This window comes from Dromiciops gliroides, chromosome 3 (assembly GCF_019393635.1).
Source record: "Dromiciops gliroides isolate mDroGli1 chromosome 3, mDroGli1.pri, whole genome shotgun sequence".
NCBI classification, from domain to species: Eukaryota; Metazoa; Chordata; class Mammalia; order Microbiotheria; family Microbiotheriidae; genus Dromiciops; species Dromiciops gliroides.
In genome coordinates, this window is record NC_057863.1 from 455,405,991 (window position 1) to 455,427,003 (window position 21,013).

Sequence of the window (21,013 nt, forward strand, 5' to 3'; positions counted from 1 at the left end):
TGAGTAAGGTATATTCTGGGTCTACCTTTCCCCCCAAAATTAGTATTCTTGCCTCAGAGATCACAAGCTAGTGAAAGACAATTATCAGTATCCTCTACCTAAAGCTTGGCTCAATACTACTTTAGCAGGCCTTTTTATTAACTTCATCCATTCTATATACACATATGCATGCATGCATACATACATACGTACATACACACGCATACTCCAGCCCATTCTCATCACTTCTTCCCTTTTCCTCTCTGAATTTTAAAGTAAACCCCTGATTTTAAAACGTCTCCTTCTGCTTGCTTTGTCTCAGAATTTCTGTGAGCGCCAGTTTGAAAAGATGGGGAGGGGGGCGCGGGAAGACATACTCTTTTCTGAAAAGAAAAAGAGTAAAGAAAAAGATGAGAAGTTTGTAATAATATATTTGCAAATAAAAAGGATAAGGGAGACTGAGTAGTGATTGGTCCTGGGGGAGGGGGAAACAGACAGCTCACGTTACAACTAGATGTCCCATGGCTGGTTGAGGTTTCGCCCAATCATTTAAAATAAATCACCTATAGTAAAATAATTTTCCTCAAACGGTAAACTGCTTTAAAACACCATGTTAAAGTTTTAGCAGATTTATTTTACTTGTTATACACAGACGATACAAACGAGCAAAAAACAAAACATTTCTCAGTGGAGCTTGTACTTGTATAAATTATTCAGTTCACAGACAAAACATAACAAATATAAAAATCACAACATTAGATTTACAGAAGAGTCAAAAATATACACACGTTTAAACCCTGAATTGCTATTAGGAAAATCCCCCCCATGGACTGGAATCTAGATTGAATATTGTGTATTATTATGCATATTTCACGTTATAATTTAAAATACCAAAAAAAAATTGTATAAGTTTGCTACACAACATTCGAAATCCTACTAATCTACTTCCAGGGGGATTAATGTTCCTTATCAAATGTAACAAGACTTACAAGAGGAAAAAAAAATCAGTCTTACTCGCACCAATGCTAGTGTTTTTCCAAGGAAGTCAGATTTCAGCTGTTTTCTAGGTTAGAGGAAAAAAATCATTTTCAAAACTAAAATGCAGTAAAATATACAACTCACACGATTCATCTTCACTGGACTACACTATAGTTACCAACAATTCAATCATCTATATCGTTTTAGAGTATTCATTACAAAGATTTACAGCATATAAAGAGGGAGAAAACTGAAGAGAAATTCGGAAACAGTTTGTCAGCATATTTGGCACCTGCACAGACCAGTAATGGATTTGGCACTTTGGGAAAAACAAATAAGGCAAAATAATATTGCTGATGTCGAGCTATTCGATTTAGGAAGTGGAAAAAAAAAACCTTACAAATTCAGTTAACTTTGCTTTTTGGAGGCATCATGCCATTTAATTAACTTTCCTATAAAACAGATTCCCATTCTTTATAGGAGTTAGGGTGGGTAGGTACTCCTTAGCTGTGTGCACTTAGGGCACAGAGTAAATTATTCCATGCGAGGGATTGCAGAGAAGTGAGAAACCCATTACTCATTGCCACAGCTGCTGGCCATTATACATTACCAGAGCCTCTAGAATATAGTTAACCATCTCTCAAGGAAAATAAATAAATAAATAGATAGATAAATGGAGTTAAGCATGAACTGGTTTTGTGCCTTCACAATAAGAATAAAAACTAGCCATTCGTTACAATAAATTAACACTATGTACAGACATTTCACAGGCTTTGTTCCACTAAAATTATTAACATCCCTACCATCCATCCATCCATTCATGGATAAGGAAGGAAGCGCTGTATGGGCTCCAGGTTCTAGAGTCAGGCGTCCTACTTCTTAATGAGGGTAAGGGTTGGGGGGAAAGGTGTGGAAAGGATTGGAATTGCTGCATTACTATAGCATTGCTTGGCTTTTGCCTGGCAAAACCAAGGACTGTCCAGATCTCCCAAAGGTTAAGGATTTCATTACAAGGAAAGGGAAAAACAAAACTAAACAAAACGAGCACTGGGTCAAAGAAGGGGAGAAGAGAGAAGGGAAGGTAGGGTAGAAACTTAGATAAAGACAACTTCATGAAAGGGAAGAAAGGCCGGGACATTTAAAGGGGCCAAAGGTTTACACCTAAAGTTGAAGATCAGTGCGCTAACTGCAGAGGTTGTGGGGGGGGGGGCGGGGCGGGGAGTGTTGTGGGTGGAGGGGGGGAAGGTTAAAAACACACTCGGAGACCTGTATTTATTCACTGAAGACGGCAATGGAGGGGCCCAAAGAAAATGCACAAAATGAGGAAAGTGGGGTTGTAGTGAGTGGAGATGAAAAGGGAAGAAGAAAGTTGTGTCGGGGTCTGGCCTTGGGGGGAGATGAAAGGGAGTCTTGGGGCTTGTAGCGGGGCCTAGGCGGTGCTGCCGGATGCAAGTCTAGCTGTGAGAGTAGAATCCGTAGTAGCCTATGTCCTTGGCGCAGTTCTTCTCACAGTCCCTTTGGGTCAACACTTCGCTCTTGAGGGGAGAGGAGCTCTCGGACACCGGCGTGTCAGATGGCGAGATACGCCTCCGCTTGGCTTGCTCGTAAATCCCAGAATCAGTGGAGTCGATGGACTTAATGGACGACGGGGTTTCGATCCAGCTGGAGTCGGACAAGTCTTTGGGCTTGGAGTCCTCGGAGCCCGGGGGCAAAGGGGAGCGCTCCGTAGCCAGGCTCTCCGCCTCCTCGCCTAGGTAGGGGTTGCTGCTGGCCATGCGGGCGGCCGCCGCTGCGCTGTTAGGCCAACACGAGAGCATGGAGCTGGACTTGCTGCAGTACTGCGGGGGGCTGCGGGCCCCCCAGCCCGACGGGTCAGCGTAGTAGCCCAGGGGCCGGCCCGTGCAACCTGCAGCCTGAAGTGGGAGAGCCTTGACGCCCGCCGCCGCATACGAGAGCAAGGTGGCTGCGTTTCCTGCGAAGTCAGTGGCCGTGTCGTAGGCCGAGGCGGCGAAGTCCAGACGGTTGTTAGCTGGCGTGACAAACCAGCGCTGGGGTGACGGGGCCCCGGGGTCCTCGGCCTGCTGGGGCGACAGGAGCCCATTGGTATGCGGCACGCTGCGATCTGTGCCTGGGCCTGGGCCGGCCCCGGCCCCCGGGTGGAAGCGCGCCTTGGCGTAGTTGCTTACGAACTGGTCCTGCAGGAAAGAGCCGGCCATGGCATAGCGGGCTCCTGGCACTATCTGCGAGCGGGGAGAGTCGTTGGGCGAAGGGGTCAGGCGGTCCATATCACAGCCCGTGTAGATCCTATCAGGAGGGAGAGACAGAAAGAAACGGGAGGAATGGCACGCAGTGTCCGTAGAAGAAGAGGAGGAAGAGGAGAAAGGGGGCCCCAGGGTCAGGGAAAGAGAAGGAACTCTGACCCCCGCCCTTAACTTCCTCCCCCTTCCCCCAATAAGTATACATCCCTCCTGTGGCCATGCCCAATCTCAAGAAGCCACGCTCTATGGAGACATGGAGTGGAGGTGAGAAGGGCAGGGGAGGGCACCTATCCCTTCATCCCCATCCCAGGAAATACTGACCCAAAAGGAAGGGGAAAGGTCTGTGTGCGTGGGCATAAGGAAGGCACGGGGGTACAAAATGAAGACTACCTCTTCTCCATTCTCTCCGTCTCTTTGTCACGGAACACGGTCCTTCCCAAAATATGCAGTTCAAGGGCAGAGGAAGCTAATTGAAGATCTCTCACCCTTTGCTTGGTCAAAACATATTTATGCCTATTCACACAACCAGGCTGACTGGAGATTAACAGGCCTTCTCTGTGTGGTCAGGGGGTTTCTACACTCTGGGGCTACTTCCTGTATGGTTTTCGAGAGAGATTTTAAACAAAGACTCTCCCTTCTCTCTACCTCTTCCTCTCTCTCTCTCTCTCTCTCTCTCTCTCTCTCTCTCTCTCTCTCTCTCTCTCTCTCTCTCTCTCTCTATAAACCACTCTCCTTCCACCCTCTCTTTTATTTTCAATGTCATCCATACCTTCTTCTCAAAAAGTCATCCATACTTTCTTCTCTTCATTTTCTTGTATAAATGATATAAGAAATATAAATGTGTGTGCCTCTAGTAGGGATTTTTGAAGGAAAAGCCCCCAACCAACCTCCAGAGTAAGAGATGAGCGTTTAGATTATTTTGGAGGCACTCTCTAGTATTCTATTGTTTTCTCTTTACTCTCCACACCCACCAAAACAAACCAAAAGGAATCCTTAGTGGCTGAAAGAATGATGAAACTATGAAAGGGAAAGATTTTAAAGTTTTTACAAAGAAGAATGTTTCCCTCGTCCATCACATTCTTCTTCATGGCCCTCCATCTCACACAGTTAGGAGCCTTGAGTATGGCTGTCAAAAAATAGAGGCTGAAACCTTTTGCTATCCAACTATCCCCAGGCAATCCCAAAAGGCTTTAACTGGTAGGCTTGGGTCATTGGCAGCTGCTGTGCTGGTATACAGTGGCATGAATGACTTTCATTAGAGAATAAACCCAGGCCTCTGGGCTAATAGAAACTCATTAGAGATTATTTGAGTGAGGAAAAGGCTGTTAGATGAATAGGAATGTATCTACCTACAGATCAACAAAAAATCCTCCACTTTCAGTTAACTAATGCAGGAACCCTAAAATGCTCATCAATTAGTCTTTAAAGCAACTGGGGGGTGGGGTAGTGAAAGGAGAATAACAGTTCTTTCATATCTCAGCCCCATTTGGGGGAGAGGATCTTATTGATTACAAAATATCTTGCTGAATGCTCCAAAGATAGCAACAAAGTTGAAATCTGATTTTTTTTCAGAGCTCTGCCTTCAAAAAACAATAAATAATTCGAGGGAATATCCAGAATTCGATTTCAGTGGAGGAGGAAGGGAGGAAAGCAGTGTTTCCTTTTTACTTAGGGAAAATTGTATAGTTGTGAAAAATACTTTTTCATAGTAAACATCAACTGATTTAAAAATCAAAGTGGGGAAAAGAACGATGAAATCAAGAGCAAGTTTTTTTTTAAAATAGATATTTGCAACATTTAGCCCATTAGGACTTGAGGAGGGGAGGGAGCATTAAGAGATAAAAGGGCTCCTCTGCTCTGGATACTCAAAATATGTAATCTCTGTCCTGAAATCTAGTTGTATTTCAGAATTAGAAATAGGGGGGGGACTGGAAAGGAACAAAAGTAAGCAACTCTGTCTATCTTCTCTATTAACTGAGATACAGAAACAGTGTTGCCAAAAGTTAGTTCAACCACCCACTGACAGTTTAACTAGGTCTGAACCCCTTGGGAATCCTGCGCCCTTTTGGAATACTAAATGTATTCGAACAGATTTTAATAATAAAAATTTAAAAGTTGGGATTCTAAAGGTTTCTCCTCTAATATCCCTGGTCACCAGCATATTCTGGATTTACCTATACTTTAGATAAAACCCTTTGCAAACACTGTCCCATGACGCCCCTTTTCGAAAGGGCAAGAATAGGGGGAGTATATTTCCTTTAGAATAATATTTATGATGGAAGAATAATACTTCTGCTGGGCTTTTTAAAAGGAGAAGATGAAGCAATATGGATCACTATCAGTCACCCTCATCTAGGCCCACGGTTTCCTAAACTGCTTCTCATGGCAGAAGCAGTTCGAGTACAGATTGGGTTTAGGGGTTTAAGGAATGATGGCATCTGCCCGAAGCTGGAAATGAAGCCGCAGCCCTGTTTCTCTTTTCCCTGCAAATTTAATCTGATCCTACGCAGAGGGAGGCTACAACTTCGTGGCAGTGTCCCAGGCACTGAGAGCAAGCCATCTAATTAAGACTTGTGTCTTTCCCTTATATGGTCAAGGAAAAAAATAGGGGGAATCCCCACACTTCTTTGAAATCTAGATTTAGAACTCATTATCCACCACTATCCAAACCCTGAGCCACGAAGCCTGGTCCCCTACACTAATGCTCCGATAGAGAATGAGCTTTGAAAGAACTTAGTTTAAACTGAAATTTTGACCTCAAAGAAGGAAAAATTAAATAAGACAAGGGGGAAAGAGAAGGGAAAAGAACAAGCACAAGTTTTTAAGTCACATCCAGAAAGTAAAAATTTAGGGGGAAAAATATTTCCTTTTGACGCTATTTAAATGTGCACCAAACACCGCTTCACATCTTTCCCCAAACTCAAAACTGCTAAAGCAAGCAGTTCATCACATTAGCTGTAGACTGCCACACATTTTTATTTAGTCCACAATAATGCACAGGAAATGCTATTACAGGAAACTTGAAAGTGGGTAAATAATATGTCACATATGCCAATAAAACTCTCACAACTGCCAAGCAACGTGCAGTTTCGGACAGAATCCCGAACAGGCTTCAGATATAGACAATCTGAGCTAAGCATCTGCAGCCACACACACAACAGAACTGCAACCAGAGGCAAAGCTATCTTCCGCCAACCAAGCCAAAGTCCCAGCAACAACTGAACAACATCTCAATTCAGACAAAAGCTAAAGATAGATAGAAACTCAAAACACCTGGACCATACCAAAATATAACCAATTTAAGAAAGCCTTTGCAAAGATGGAGAGGACAAACAAAAGAGGGAGAGGAACGAAAAAAAAAAAACAACAAACAAAACCAAAACACTGCTACAACCTCGTCCTCACACAATTCAGCGCCTGAAAGCATTCTATTAGACAATTCTACAATTTTATAAACTGATAGGCATTGCATTTATTAGTGAGACCCCGAAAACTGAAGTAACAGAGAAGCAAATTTACTTACGTGTCATAGTTATCCCGAAAGCCCTTTGCGAAGGGGTTGTGATCTATTTTCAATTGCGTAATCTGAGGAGAAAAAGATCAATATTTAATTGACAAGCCAAAAGAAATTGTACTTTCAAGAATGAATAGTCAGTCAATTATTACAAGGACAATTTCATTAGACTCACGGCTTCCCCTATTTAAACACCTGGAGTAAGGAAAGTAATGGGAAAGGGAAAGTTTAAATTAGTAATAACTACACTTTAACGAAAGGCCGAAATTAAATGAATGTTTTAAAATTCATTTCTACTCTACGTTTATAACATTTAAAACATATATGTATATATACATACACATATATAAAACAAATGCTTAAAAGCAATATACTTGTTCAGACAAAAGTATTTCCAGAGAGATTGAATTTATGACCAGATGTTGAATATTTGAAAACTTTTCGCGACATTTTAAAAGGCTGTGTGATGAGTTTGGTATAGCAGTTGTACGATCAGAGAGAATTCATCTTACACATTAAATCCAAGTTTCACTTAAATGAAAGTACCTACTAACAAAATAAAAGTTTCAGTACATTTAAAAAGCACCATCACCCCCAACCCAGACAACAGCAGCTATTGCCAGTTTTCAAAAACTTGCTTTAAAATTGTTGGATTGACCAGTGGCGCTGATTCCCTTCTGAATATTCCCTCCCTTAATAACATGCTTAATATAGTTTTCACATGACTTTGTGTATGTATGTATGCACGTATTGCATGTTTCCTTAGTCCCCCAGGGTGGTGATTTTTGTTCTATTTAGCCATCAGTCCGGCCCACCTAGGAAACGGTTTCAAAGGCGTTTTGATTTTCTGTGATAACGATGGCGCTTGCCAAGAATGAAAATGCAGGGGGGCGGGGGGGGGTGTGAATCTGCTTGTTTTGCAAAGGGAGGGAAATTGAGGGAACAGCTTTTTAATCTGTTCTTGTTTACAGACAAAATTCTAACTATCCGAATTAAGGCCGCTAAAAAGCCTGTATGCAACCTAAGTACCAACACGGGTCCCCGAAGTCAGAGGCAATAAACAATCGTATTCCCCTCCTGCCTGCAATTTTTGGAGGGCGCACATCCGGCCTCTCCTGCTATAGCTAAACGCAGTGGCGGCGGCGGCTGCTGCTGCTGCTGCTGCTGCTGCTGCCGGAGCCGGGGGTGATGCCTGCATCAAGTAGAATGTACAAGCCCAGTTACATCTGTGTTTTGGTAGGCGGTGACTGCTATGAACTGTGTCTCTGGGAAGGTGAAAGTCTGGACCCTCCCTGGCTGGTTGGTATCCTCTGTGCCATCTTCGTTCACTTCCACCACATGCAAGCGGGGCTGGTACTTGTGCAAAGACTGTAAAACCACCATCTGTCGAGCGGAGAGAAAAGGGGAGAGACCCAGCGGCAAGTTAAAACATTGTGCCTGTTATGTGAGTGTGTGCGTGTGCGCGCGTGTATGTTGTATGGAGCAGATTATATATTTTGCAGGACTTGCCTCTCGTCGCTAGTCTGGTAACTAGGGGTAAGACCTCACCATCTCGCGTCTGTCAGAAGAGATCCGACTAGGTTACCCTCAGGAAACTGTGACCCCAACCACCCAACCCTCAGGCCCTCTTCTTTTCCTCTCCCCAACCCTTGCCCCCAAGGATGATCAGACATTTACTCAACCTGCAAAAATCAGGTTCTCCTTTCAAAAATCAATTTATTTAGGTAGATGGGAGCATGTAGGGTAAGAAAGGAAGGATTTATCCATGTTTCTTTGTTCATTTCATTGAAATTCAATTTTAAAAGACAGAAAACCATCAAATCCTTATCTTTCCACAAAGGAGGAAAAAGTGTTCCGATTCTAGGCAGAGGTGGGGGTAGGGAAGAGATAATTTAGTTTATGAATTAGGTAGCACTATTTATTTTTCTTTCTGGTAGTTGATTTTTAAGAGCTTAGGGAGCCGGGAGAGTAGGGATTATAATGTGCGAGATGTGTGTGTGTGTGTGTGTGTGTGTGTGTGCGTGCGTGTGCGTGTGCGTGCGTGTTTCACTGACCTGGCCATTGTTGTTTGAAGCTCCTTTGTTGTTAGTAAGTTTTAATTTCCCAAAAGAGATTTCTTGGCGCATCCAATGAGCCCCTGTATTGGGGGAATCGGGATGCATATAGACCCGGTTTCCTAGAGAAACAAACACATTGCTTACTCATGCACACCTCCATTCCCTGCCACCGTGGTCAAGAACATACATACATACATACATAAGCACACACACACACACACACACACACACACACACACACACCTTGAGTCAGTAAGTCATATTAGATGGGTATTTTCAGGTAGCACTCTTCTTTTTATTAGCTGTAAATGATTAAAATAGCTTTTGCATGATCTATTCTCCCTCTTTCCTCTGTCCCCCCTTTCCTCGTCTCCTTTTCTTTCAAAAAAAAAATCGGCCAATCGTTTTTAAAGTCTCTCGAGCCAGTCCACAAAGGCTTTAATTAATCATTCTCACCTAAATATGTGTCAGAAAAAAGTGTTAATTGGAAGAACTTGCCTTGTACATTGGTGTCCGCTTTGCCGCAAGGAACCCATTTCCCTCCTTGAAATCTCCAGTGATTGGGGTCCGCCAAAATTACATCCACAAAAATATTGTAATGAGCCGTGGGATCCAGACCAGAAATGTTAAAACTTAAAAAAGGAAACATGCGCCTATTTAAATTAAAAGGAGGGAGGGAAAAGGAAGAAGATAGCAGAAGAAAGAAATATTAATGTTAAAGATGTTATACAAAACAAGCAAAAAAAAAAAACCCTAAGCAATGCCCCAGAAGTAAAGTCAAAACTTGCTATGGCAGCATAGCTGCCGGGTTAAAGAAAGAGCGACGAGAAAGAGGAAAAAAAATCGTAAGGGACCCGCGGAATATAAGGGGAATGAGGTGGGTTGGAGTGGCAGGAGCGGCAGCCCTTTCCTCTCTCCCGGAGGAGAGAGAGGCAAGGAGGGATCCCTGGAAGAATGCATCCTTCTCCAGGTGCCGGTGCCCAAACGGCCCTTTCCCATCTTCCACCCTGGCGTGTCAGATCTTTGTTATAAATCTCACCTTTGCCCTCAGGGTTGTCACCCCATCACACACATAGATTCCTCTATTTTAAAAAAATTAGGAAAATCGGGGTGCATACCCCTCGGATTTCGATCCCCCCCTCCCGACCCTCGCTGCCTCAGACGCCACCACTCTGCGGACTGTCCGCTTGCCCAGCAGGCAGCGTCTGTAAGAGCAGCAGCGGCAGTGACAGTAGCAGCAGCAACGAATGTAGCTTTTACCTTCCTTGTTTGGTGATGATCATCTCTGTTTGATGTCGATGAAATTTCAGCCAGAGTGGTCTGTTGCACAAGTAGACCTGAGCTTTGCCGGGCACCAGTCCGGGTTGAGTAGAGGAGAACTGATAGAAAGGCGCCCCTTGATAAGAGTGCCCATACTGTTGAGGGTAAGGATAACCCGCCGCTGGATAGCCCTGTGGCGAAGAATTGGACAGGAGACTGTTGTAAGCTCCATTGGTGATCACGGGGTGGTGTGCCATGTAGCGACTGGGGCTGCCGATAGAGAAGGCAGGGTGAGCGGGTCCATGCTGGCTGGGGTAAGGGAACATGGTACTGGGAGCAGTGGCAGCGGACTGGGGCTGGCTGGACTGAGAGAGGAGATAGCGATCTGCAGCAGATCCATCGAAACTGTGACGAAGCTCAGAGACCCCGTCCAAGACAGGAGAGAGTTTACTTCTCTGGACGTCCCCTGGTGAGTCCTTGGAGTCAGGAAAATTGTCTGTATCTGACTGATTCGTCATCCCCCTGGTAATTTTTTTCAAAGGTGAACTTCTCTCCAGGTTGTCAGTGGTCGAGATAATGGGATGATCATGCAAGACAAGCTCAGATCCGCCTGAATGTGGGTAACTGCTGCTCACATTGAGAAATTTCTTGGAGAGCATGATAGAAGGAGAAAGACAGTGCTCCAGCTGCATAGCTCTAGAACCAGAGCAATCGCCCTCCCTTCCCTGGTTTTTAAAGTGCTATTTATCATAAACTAGAAATCCACAGACCCCCTCACTAGACGGAAAGCACTTCAACCAGCAAATGCTTCTCAAAGGTTTGATTTACTTTTTTTTTTCCCTGGGAGAAGAGATTGGCCAATTGACACTATGCAGCAATCAGAAAAGGCTCACTTTTGATCTTGCTGCCTGTGCAGCCGATGAAACGGCTCCTGCCATTGGTTAACTGCTGACAGTAATTTAATTAGATAGACATTAATTAGGATAATCACCTGGCTCCTGGTCGCGATGATCATGGCAATTTGAAGGAGATGATTTTATTGTGGGCAATGGGGGGGGGGGGAAGTGTGTGTTGGTTCTACGTGATCATTGTTGTGTCACCTTTAAGCTTTGTGACCACTGCGTTAGGAAAATTCAAAAGACTTGCCATTTACTAAACATTTTCCAACCCCCTCCCTTCTTTTGGGTGGAGGGACGGGGGAGGGGATTCGATGTTGGGAGACTTTTCAGTTTTGAATGAGCCAAATATTCAGTTGAATGTAACCATTTTCAAAGTGCAAAGTATACAAACCACGAGCCGGTGGCCTCAACTAACCCTGTAAAAGTTCCAGAATTTGTCTTTTCCAGCGAATACAAAAGTACACAATACCTGAGTTAGCCCTTTGTGAATGGGTCATATGTGTCTTATGCCTCCCCCTTCATTATACTCCCCCCCCCACTTCTCTTCAAGAATAGCCGCTGCTCGGAGTGGTCGTGGTGGAAGAGAGTGAGTGTAATGTGGGAGGGGACAGAGTGGGCAACGACAGTAACCAACCCACCCACTTCGGGAAGGTTTCGTTTCTTGGTTGACTACAGATACAGTGACAATATATGATCTCATTTTTAGGTTTTGAAATAATAATAAGCTGTGGAGCTGAAATGCCTTAATGTATTTGCAGTGATGTTTACGGGTTCTTTAGTAAATAAATATTTTATCTGCGTGCTTGAATGCAGATTATCTGAGGAGCATCTAACTGATGTGATGTTCAGGCTTCTGCATTTCTTACCATTGGAGGTCCCCTGGCGTGGCCACTGGATCAGAAGCAACGCCAGGAAGAAGGGATGGTTCCCTTTGTAAATACAATTGTCAGAAGCAGTGGTTTTGGTAGACACAAAATGGAAGTAGTGTCAAAACTCTGATCACTACTAAGAGGCGGCCGGGGGTGGGGGAGAATTAGATCAAGAGAGAAAATTAACCCAGGTCTAAATTTTAAAAGGAGGGGAAGAAACCCCTGATTTAAAGGAGTTTTTAAAAAATAATAATAATAATAATTAGAACAAGGCCTGAAGCGACCTCGGTATGTAGAGAGTGTGTGTGTGGGGTGGTGGTAAGATTATCCCAAGATCACTGACATAGCTAGATAAAAGACGCCCTGCACACTCTGGCTCCGGGGAAGCGGGCATAGCGGGAGAGGAGAGTGTTTGATCAAACCTGCTTCCCCACTGTAGGGTGCACCCTCAACCCCGCCCTCCTGCTGCCTTCTCCGCCAGGCTGTGTGCGGTGAGTGAAAAGAGAGAGGAGGAGCCGCAACCTGAACATCGAGGTTCAGCCCAGACAGGTCTGTGAACTCTCCCTCGGGTGGACGCTCAGCTCTGTCCACCAGCAGGTGCGCCAGTGCCCTGGGAGCCGGCGCAATGTGCGCGCACCTCCCACCCTTTTTCCTCCTCTCTTCACTCCACCTCATTGTTCTGCAGACTGCAGCGCGGTGGCTGAGACAGAGCGGGCTTCCCCCCTGCACTCAGCCGGCGAGGAGGAGTCACCCACCTGGGCAGAGGGAGGGAAGCTAGGCCGGGGATGGGTAACGAAACAGCGCCTGGCAGGCTTCCTGGCGGTGGGAGGGGAGGGGGTACTCCCTTCTTGCCTGCCAGTGTTTCGGGGAGGGAGAAGGTAGCTCAGCCAAGCTGTCTCCCCAGAACTCCTGTTCCGCAGGCAGGGTGAGTTCAGCTTTGCAGGAGCAACACCTCCTTGGTGGCCAGGATCAGCCATAACTAGGAGACCAGAGTTGTAGCGTTGGAATGGTAGTGATATAAGGGGAGGGGTCAACCAGGTTTCTTAACTTTACAAGCTCTGGGTACAACGGTTAAAATCTAGTCTTCTCAAGGTGGTCAATTTACAACACCTTAGGCCCCGGGTTAAGTATGTATTGGGGAGGGCCATGGGCTGCAAAGGCTACCAACTGGGGCCTAGGACTGCAAGCCAAAGGGTGGGGAGTTGGGGGGAAGTCGAACACACTCGAGGTCTGCTCATGCATTCCAAGACTATATAAATCACAGGAGAGAATTTTCTACAGGGGGAAAAATGCGGCAAAGCTTCTCCTCCAAGAAGTAAAAGTGAAACATCTGATCTGGCTTGTTTCATGCCAGTACCTTAGTCTTTCTGAGATGTTAGGAATTTAAATCCAGCAAGAGAGGATGATGAGTGTCCTCTCCTTTATTTCCATAGGCCTTTTAGAGTCACGATTCCCTTGGCTGCCTTTCATGGAAAAGAAAACACATGGGAGGAGAGGGGAGAGAAAGCCACAGAGAACTAAAGCTGAAAAGTCTACAGGTAGAAATAATATTGGATTTGGAAGTCAGATGGCAGCAGGTTAAAATCTCAGTTTTCTTTTACCTGGGACAAATCTAGGTTTCTAGATCTGTAGAGAACTAGTCTAGACTAGGTACATAAGATTCCTTCCAATTCTAAATGCAGAAATGACCTTCCTCTGTACTCCAATTGGAACATTCTCCAGAGTTTGGTGATTTTGAAGGCTGAAGGAAAAACAGTGTGAGGTGTGAGGCTGGGGAAGGAGCACCAGCACTCCTGAAACTGTCTTAATTAAATGGATACAAAGATAAATTTGTTTTCTCTGCTTTGTAGTTACCAGCACCAAACTTGGTTCTTTTAACTTGGTTTACATAATAAAGGTTTTTCTAAGAATTATATACAAGAAGAAAATTCAAGACACTGGAGGTAGTGTTTTCCTTAGTAAGAAAGGTGTGTATACACACTGTAGTTTATTCTGTTAGATGAAACTTCTTTGCATTACTGGAACAGGTATTTGTCAGAAGGCCCCTCTAATTTAGCAGCAGCTTCAGGAGGGAAAGTGCTTTGAACTAAGAGTTTGGGTAACCTGAATTCAAAACTGTCTACAAGGAAAACCAGAGTTCTGATTTACTATGAATTTATTAAGGTCTGTGCTTGGGAACGCTGGGGAGTGAGTGCTGGAGGTAAGATCAGCAAAGAAGACCTGGGTGGTTAAAAGACAGGGAAATATAAAAACCAGGAGATTGGGAAAGGGCTTTTCAAACCTCTTGGACCCCATAAGGATTAAACTGAAAGATAAAAATGTTTTAATAAAGGATTCAGTTTAAAGCTATGTGTACTCCCAACTTTAATCCATTGAGAAAACAAACCAAAAAAACCAACTCACTGGGTCATCTTACAAGCTATCATATCTTTACCTGAGAAAAAAAAGTGTTTTAAAATACACACACTAGACTGGAATATTCTCTACATTTAGGTTTATGCTAGCTACGGCAAAACAGCCATTTTTTCCTGATGCTGTGAATCTGAGTGCTATATACCTGCTCTCTGTTACATTCCCATAATAGCTGACATTTAAAGTAACACTTTTATGGTTTACAAAGAGCTTTACATAATAATGTAATCTCACTGGATCCTGTGAAATAGGCGCTACAGGTATTATCCTGATCTTACAGATGAAGATATGATGTTCAAAGGTTAAGGTACTTGCCCAAGTCAAACAAGGTAGGATGGAAACCAAGGTGTCAGTGCTACATTAGGCCCTCATCTCAATTCAGGCACTCAGTATGAATATACCCACCACTTTAGGACCCAAACTATCCTGATACTCTATCCATTTCCCATAGTTCCTAACAGGAAGTAGGTTACATAATAGAATTGGATCCAGTCCACTCCATATACCAAAAATCAATAGTCTATCTTCTATCATCTTTGGGAAAGCAGAGCAAGGCAAGGGCAAAAGTATTCAAGAGCAGCCCCCCCCCCCAAAAAAAACCCCTTATCATTTAGGCATACTGGAAATTGAGTTGGCCTTCACTTAAATTCTGGGTTACATACCTGGCTACCTAAAGACTCACAGAAAAGTCTAAATTCCCAATTTTAGCCTAACACTTTATTGGTGTAATTTCTCTAAATTTAAACTTCAAACATGGTAACTAACTTTGCTGAAACACTAGAAAACATTCTCATCCAAGAAGCCGTCTTGTCAGGCTTACTAGAATTATAGGAACTTGGTAGCTTTACCAATAACTTTTTGGGAAGGGAGAGTTCAATATTTGCCTAGACATTACATAATGAGCTATTTAAGAACTACCTTTGCCAAGCTCTGAGTTTCTATTTTCATGATGCTTTATGATTTTAAAATGATTTATCATAACCCTATGACAAAGTAGGTTGGGGCTTTTTTATTTTTGTTTTTGTCCAGACCTAGAATTTTATCCATGTAAGGAACTCCCAGTCCCATCAATCTGTTTAGGCAATTTAACCAATTTATAGCTTTAGAGATAGCTGGGATACTTAGAGATTAAATGACTTGCCTGATATCACAGCTAGTAAGTATAAAGGGTAGGATTTGAATAAAGGCTCCTGACTTCAATGCTAATCTTCTAAACACTCAGACTGCTTTTTGGTAGATAGTATAAGAATTATTATCCCATTTGACAGATGAACAAATTGTGGCACTAACTGGTTAAGCAACTTACCCAAAGGCTTTGGTATTCAGTCCAGTGCTAGGCACACAATGAGGAACAAAATGCTTAATGATAATAATCACCACCTCAGATTGGAAGCTTATTTTAGAGGGAGGGCAGTAGCTTAGTAACACTCTACTATTGTTTAATGCTTGGAAGACAGTATGATTTCATCTGCAAGTGTCTGACTTGAGGATCTGGAATTTATAAAGGTCAATTTGTAGGAATCTCTCTGGGCTCAGTGTCATTTTGAATCCTTAGTACTTCAAAAACCCAATTCTTGTCCCCTTCAGCTAAGTCTTGAAAGCACAATATATGTTACATTAATAAAATCTTCAGCATGGAATTTCACCTCTTCTTGAATGCGTTGAACAAAATGTTAATGTACATTCTTTTTCTGGGTTACATGCGAGAGTTGCAAACTAATGGCAACCATTTTTCATTTGTGAAGTTTTGTTATCACACTGATGTTTTATGTGTTACAAGAGCTTCAAAATGTAAAGGAAAACACATCTCATCTGTATGAGCTTCCTAGAGTGTTGTCAAATGTAATACTGTCAATTCCACTCAGTGCCAAAAAGACCTCAGGAGACTAGATAGATTGTAAATGTATTTTTATTATGTAGCAACAATCAAAATATATATGTACTACTGATTTCTTGAAATATTAAATGGTAACTTAATGAAATTTGTCCACTTTGATGTATTCTTGTCCTACTTTGGAATCTGCAAAGATCCTGACCTAAAGAAACAGAAGTAATTGCACAACAGAGACCCAAAGGTGTTACAGTGCTGCTCTTGGACTGCAAATGATGCCAGATGTCTTCCATTTAACCAAATACACCTTCGGCAGTCGACTGATTGTGAGCGTTAGAAACAATAGACGAATATACACTGAAAGTATCACTAAGAGTTTTCTGCTGTTTTTTTTTTTTTATTTGAATACAACAGTATCCAACATAGCTGCTAAACACTGGACAATATTTGAGGTCATAAGCACATCCACATGTTCTTCCAAATGACGCTTTGGGTCCTAAAAGCAAACCAAAAAGGGAAAAACAAAACAACAAAAAAAATTATATCAGCAGTAGAGAAAAGAAGAATTATCTTCATACACTTAGATTTCAGTAACTGGTAATCATGTAAATGGAAAAACTGAGATAAACCGTGCTAAAGATATAATTTCCTAAAGCCTACAACTTCAACTCATACTATTTATTGTGTTTAATTCAATTTCCAAGATAGTAAAATAATTTATATCATCACCATCATTACACTCCTCTAGAATTTGGGCTGAAATATACAATAATGAATTCTATATACTCTTTGTTCATTTGGAAAAAGAATTTTCCCCTTGTTACACACATGTAACTGAATGAATCTTTTAAGAACAATATACAAAAGAGATATGCTTAAAGAAAGGGAGGATCAATGAAATCCAGCATCATTTTAATAAACCTTGTTCAATATGCTTTGTTTTCACTGATTTGAAAAAGAGATTTTTGTATTGAAATTTACTGTTTGAAGTTGAGAAAATTTAAATACTAATTTTAAGCAATGTCACACATAAGTATTGATAAGGCCATTTGGCTAATTTTTTTCTTTTTGCTAGAAAAAATAATTAAACTGGGATGGGAGAATTTCTTTTTTGCATTTTTAAAATAAAATGGCTCAGAGAATGTAGGCAAAGAACATTATGTTTCAGGTCAAATGCACTTTACAAATGAATATAAAAAGCTCTGAAAAAGGTGTTGTGTAATGGATACAATAAACAAATCTTTAATTAAAACAATGCTAATAGATGTTGCTATAATACCCAAGACTCTCAACTTTTTATAGCTGCGCAATGTGGAATAATTACTTGGCTATGCCTTTGTAAGCTGTTTGTTCAAGACCCTGAGGTTATTCATACCACTGAACTCTCACAAAATGCAACCAGCAATTTCAAATGGATAAACCACAATACTTACTGTATTTCGTTCAATACATTTGTAGAAAATTAAAGCATAAAAGGTGAAGCGGAAAGACAGGCTTGCAAAAGAAATAGTAAGAGGGTTTTTTTTTTTTTTTGCCTCATGGAGAAGAGGCCAAAACTGAAATACTAAGATCTTTTGGATGATCCTTATGAGCATAAAAAGTGCCAATTTTTCTCATTTCACTTATTTTAATTAGCTACTTCCTTCCTTTTCCCACTAAATGGAAAAGAAAACCCAACATTAATAAATCAACTACAAAGAAGTTATAATGTATTTTAACAGCAAAAACAATGGAAAGTGAAAAATGCCCTCAAATAATAAAAATACTTTATATCCTACAGCAAAAATAATATCTGAGTATTATGGAAAATTATCTACAAACTGGAGATAAGAATGCCTAACCTCACAAAAATCAGTAACAATATTTGAGGCATACCGGAAACTTTAAAACAAAATTACATATCAAATATGTAGCAAGACAATTTTACACATGACCCAAAAATACAGAAAATAGGAGGCATGAGAAAAGCTTATTTAATTATCTTTCCCACTACTTTTTTAAGGATAAGAGAATATTTAGGGAATAATGGGATCTTCATTTATTACATTTAAAGGTGAACTTTGCCCCTAGTGTTTTACTGGGATAACTGGCTCTAACTGGTAACATCCTCTCCTCAGTCATCTACACTACATTCTTGTGGCAGCTGGGTGTTTCTTAGAGATTTCCCATCCAAGAATGGTCCTGGCCCAAACCTACATAGCTTGTGAGATGTGATGGGATCACAGCATATGGTAGGATGGCTGAAAGCAAAGACAGCTTAGTGTCTTGCATCTGAAATAGCGGGATTCTGCCAACATCAGCAATATGATAACCATGTTCCATGGCATGAAAAAAAAAAGTAATCAATGTTCTTTAAAAAACAGTCTCATTAATATGGAAAGTCTTCTAATAGGTGAGATTTTTATTTTTCCCTTGCCCCAATAACAGGAAATAAAATGTCTATTTCCCTTCCAAGACTGTCTACTTCTGAACAGAATTACATATTTTTAAGTATTTCAATCTTTATTTTTTACTCTCTCTGTTTTGGGGCAAGAGTAAAGGCAACCATTTAAATCTGTATGTATGTGATTTTAATTTCAGTCATCACACAAATACCTACTCAACAGATGTTTAAAAAAAAAACCCAGCAACTTGATTATTAGTTTACAGTCAAAAATTTTAATACTTTAAAATTGTATTCTTTATGAATGAATTTCAACAAAACCACTGTGTTAAAAGGTAAGTGAATGATTTGGTATCTAATTTTTCAAGAGATGAAAAAACCAGATAGCACCAAATGCCCCTGAAAATTAATTTCACATTTCCTCAAAACAACAAATACTTATTAAGTACCTATTGTGCATAGAGGCTTGGGGAAGAAGTTTAGATAGGACATAATCTCTGACTAGAAGAAGCTTAAAATCTAGTGAGGCAATAACTACAACAAAATATAAGTATATTAAAGACAAAGTTATGTGATGGCCAAGGGAGAAGGTCCTTACTGATTAAGAGAATTAGGAAAATTTCCATAGAAGAGATGTTTTTGAATTGGGCTTTAAAGACTTGGGAGGAATTTAATAAGTACAGAGACTATTGGCTACATTGCAGTCATGGAGGAGAAGGGCACTTAACTGATCTTGAAGCAGAATAAATAAAGGAGTGATAAGAAACAAAGGTAGAAAGGTCTTGAATGTAGGTCAAAGAATAATAAAGCAGTGGAAAGAAAGAAGCAGATAAAGTTCCCCATACAGACCCTAAAATACAGTTGGACAATCCACAAAGCCTGCTACCGTATAATGTGGTACATCTCACCTGCTTGCCAACGTTCTTTATTGCCAGCTGTTCAGGTGTCATCTTATCTTCTTCTTCGACTGCCTGTAAATGAAAGATCAAGGTCAGCATTTTCAATTTTGTTTACTTTTTCCACAGCATTAAAAAAAAATCATCAAATAAACTATAATAACCTTCATTCTTAGGATTCAAAGAACTTCACTTTAGTGATACTCTTTGCTAATCTTCACAACTTAATTACTATCAACTTGAAGACTTAAGAGATATCTTAAAGATTATGCAAAATCATACTGTCACCATAAGAAATGGAATGCTTTGAGAGACAAGAAACTGCTAATCATCTATTTTTTAAGATTAGATAACCTATAATACTGGGTGATACTCAATGGCATTTGAAGCAAATATTGGTTGTATTGTACCAATGTACTAGATGAACTTTAACAGGCTGTTCCTTCCAGCTCTATGATTCATTTAAAGAACTGAAAACAACTGGGAGCAAAGCAATAACTTGGAAAGCAAAGGGAAATCCTTCACAATACAGGTGACCACAGAAATGGAGACAAAAGGAACATGGAACATATACACAAATGCAAGCTACCTATTGGGTGCCTCAAATTGATCATCTCAGTGCCAAATTTACTCACATTTAGGAAATACAATTCAAATGCTATCCATAAATTGAGAAGTTTGGCTACATTTCACACCTTCTTAATGGTTTTATAAACAGAGAACTTGAAAATGAGCAAGAATGGCAAGTGCATAATTTTGTAAATGGATAAGCTACCTAGAGAATTTGCCCCAGCAGAACCATCCCCAAAAGAAAGGATGCTAGATTAAGGATTGTATCAACTAATTATTAGATTATATTTTTTAACAACACACATTAAAAAAAATAAAATTATGACTCATAAAAAAATGAGCAAAGGAAAAATAGCAATTAATAACACCTCCCCAATTGGGAATCCCCAGGGTAGCAAGTATTTTCATTTTCAAGGCTGGATGTCATTTCTATTATTTTCAGATAGTATAAATTTGATTTTTATCTGGGAACTTCCTTCTCCATGTACCCTAGTGTTATATAGATTTTCTTGTTAAATCATGTTAATAATGTGAATCCCAGATAGGTTTGGTTTACATGGATATATTGGTTATATTAGGAGTAATTAAATGGCTAAGACTCTGACATGCAAATGTATTTGTAAAGAATCCAATGATCAGGGGTGGCTGGGTGGCACAGTGGATAAAGCTCTGGCCCTGGATTCAGGAAGACCTGAGTTCAAATCCGACCTCCGACGCTTGATACTTACCAGCTCTGTGACCCTGGGCAAGTTACTTAACCCCCACTGCCCCGCAAAAAACCCCCAACCCCCCCCCCCAAAACCCAAACCCAATGATCAGTAAGAAGACCTGTTATATATTCCAGAGGTAATCTAGAACAAACTTTAGTACTTGTTTTCAAAACTGAGAAATGTAATAAAGAAGAGAGAATGGGGGAATGGGAGGGGGGGGGGAGGAGAACCACAATGATATTCTGTACTTTGTCAATTTGAAGCTGGGCTTCAAATCCCATCTGAAGGATAGTATCTAACACTTTATACTCTATGTTCATTCAATATGGAAAATGCCAATAATGGTGCCTAGTATAATATTTGAAGAAGACAATAGTTGTGGAATTTGGCTCAATCC

The 21,013-nt window shown here is 41.2% G+C and overlaps 2 protein-coding genes across 3 annotated transcripts in view; both read right to left on the minus strand.

Annotated features, from left to right (window-relative positions):
• Positions 1-592: 592 nt before the first annotated feature.
• Positions 593-11,020, minus strand: TBR1 (T-box brain transcription factor 1). The gene is made up of 6 exons (XM_043996705.1): positions 10,047-11,020; positions 9,285-9,439; positions 8,784-8,905; positions 7,954-8,112; positions 6,739-6,800; positions 593-3,261 (listed from the first exon to the last, which is right to left on the minus strand). Exons 1-6 carry the CDS (start codon positions 10,736-10,738, stop codon positions 2,412-2,414), a joined length of 2,040 nt encoding a protein of 679 aa, XP_043852640.1. The 5' UTR covers positions 10,739-11,020; the 3' UTR covers positions 593-2,411.
• A 5,097-nt stretch (positions 11,021-16,117) lies between these two features.
• PSMD14 (proteasome 26S subunit, non-ATPase 14) overlaps positions 16,118-21,013 on the minus strand; it is a 106,744-nt gene continuing 101,848 nt past the window's right edge. For both annotated transcript variants that reach the window (XM_043995849.1, XM_043995850.1), the window contains 2 exons: positions 19,349-19,411; positions 16,118-16,553 (listed from right to left, as the gene is read on the minus strand). In XM_043995849.1, coding sequence (XP_043851784.1) covers positions 16,455-16,553; positions 19,349-19,411 — 162 coding nt within the window. In that variant the 3' untranslated portion in view covers positions 16,118-16,454. The remainder of the gene's footprint in view (positions 16,554-19,348; positions 19,412-21,013) is intronic.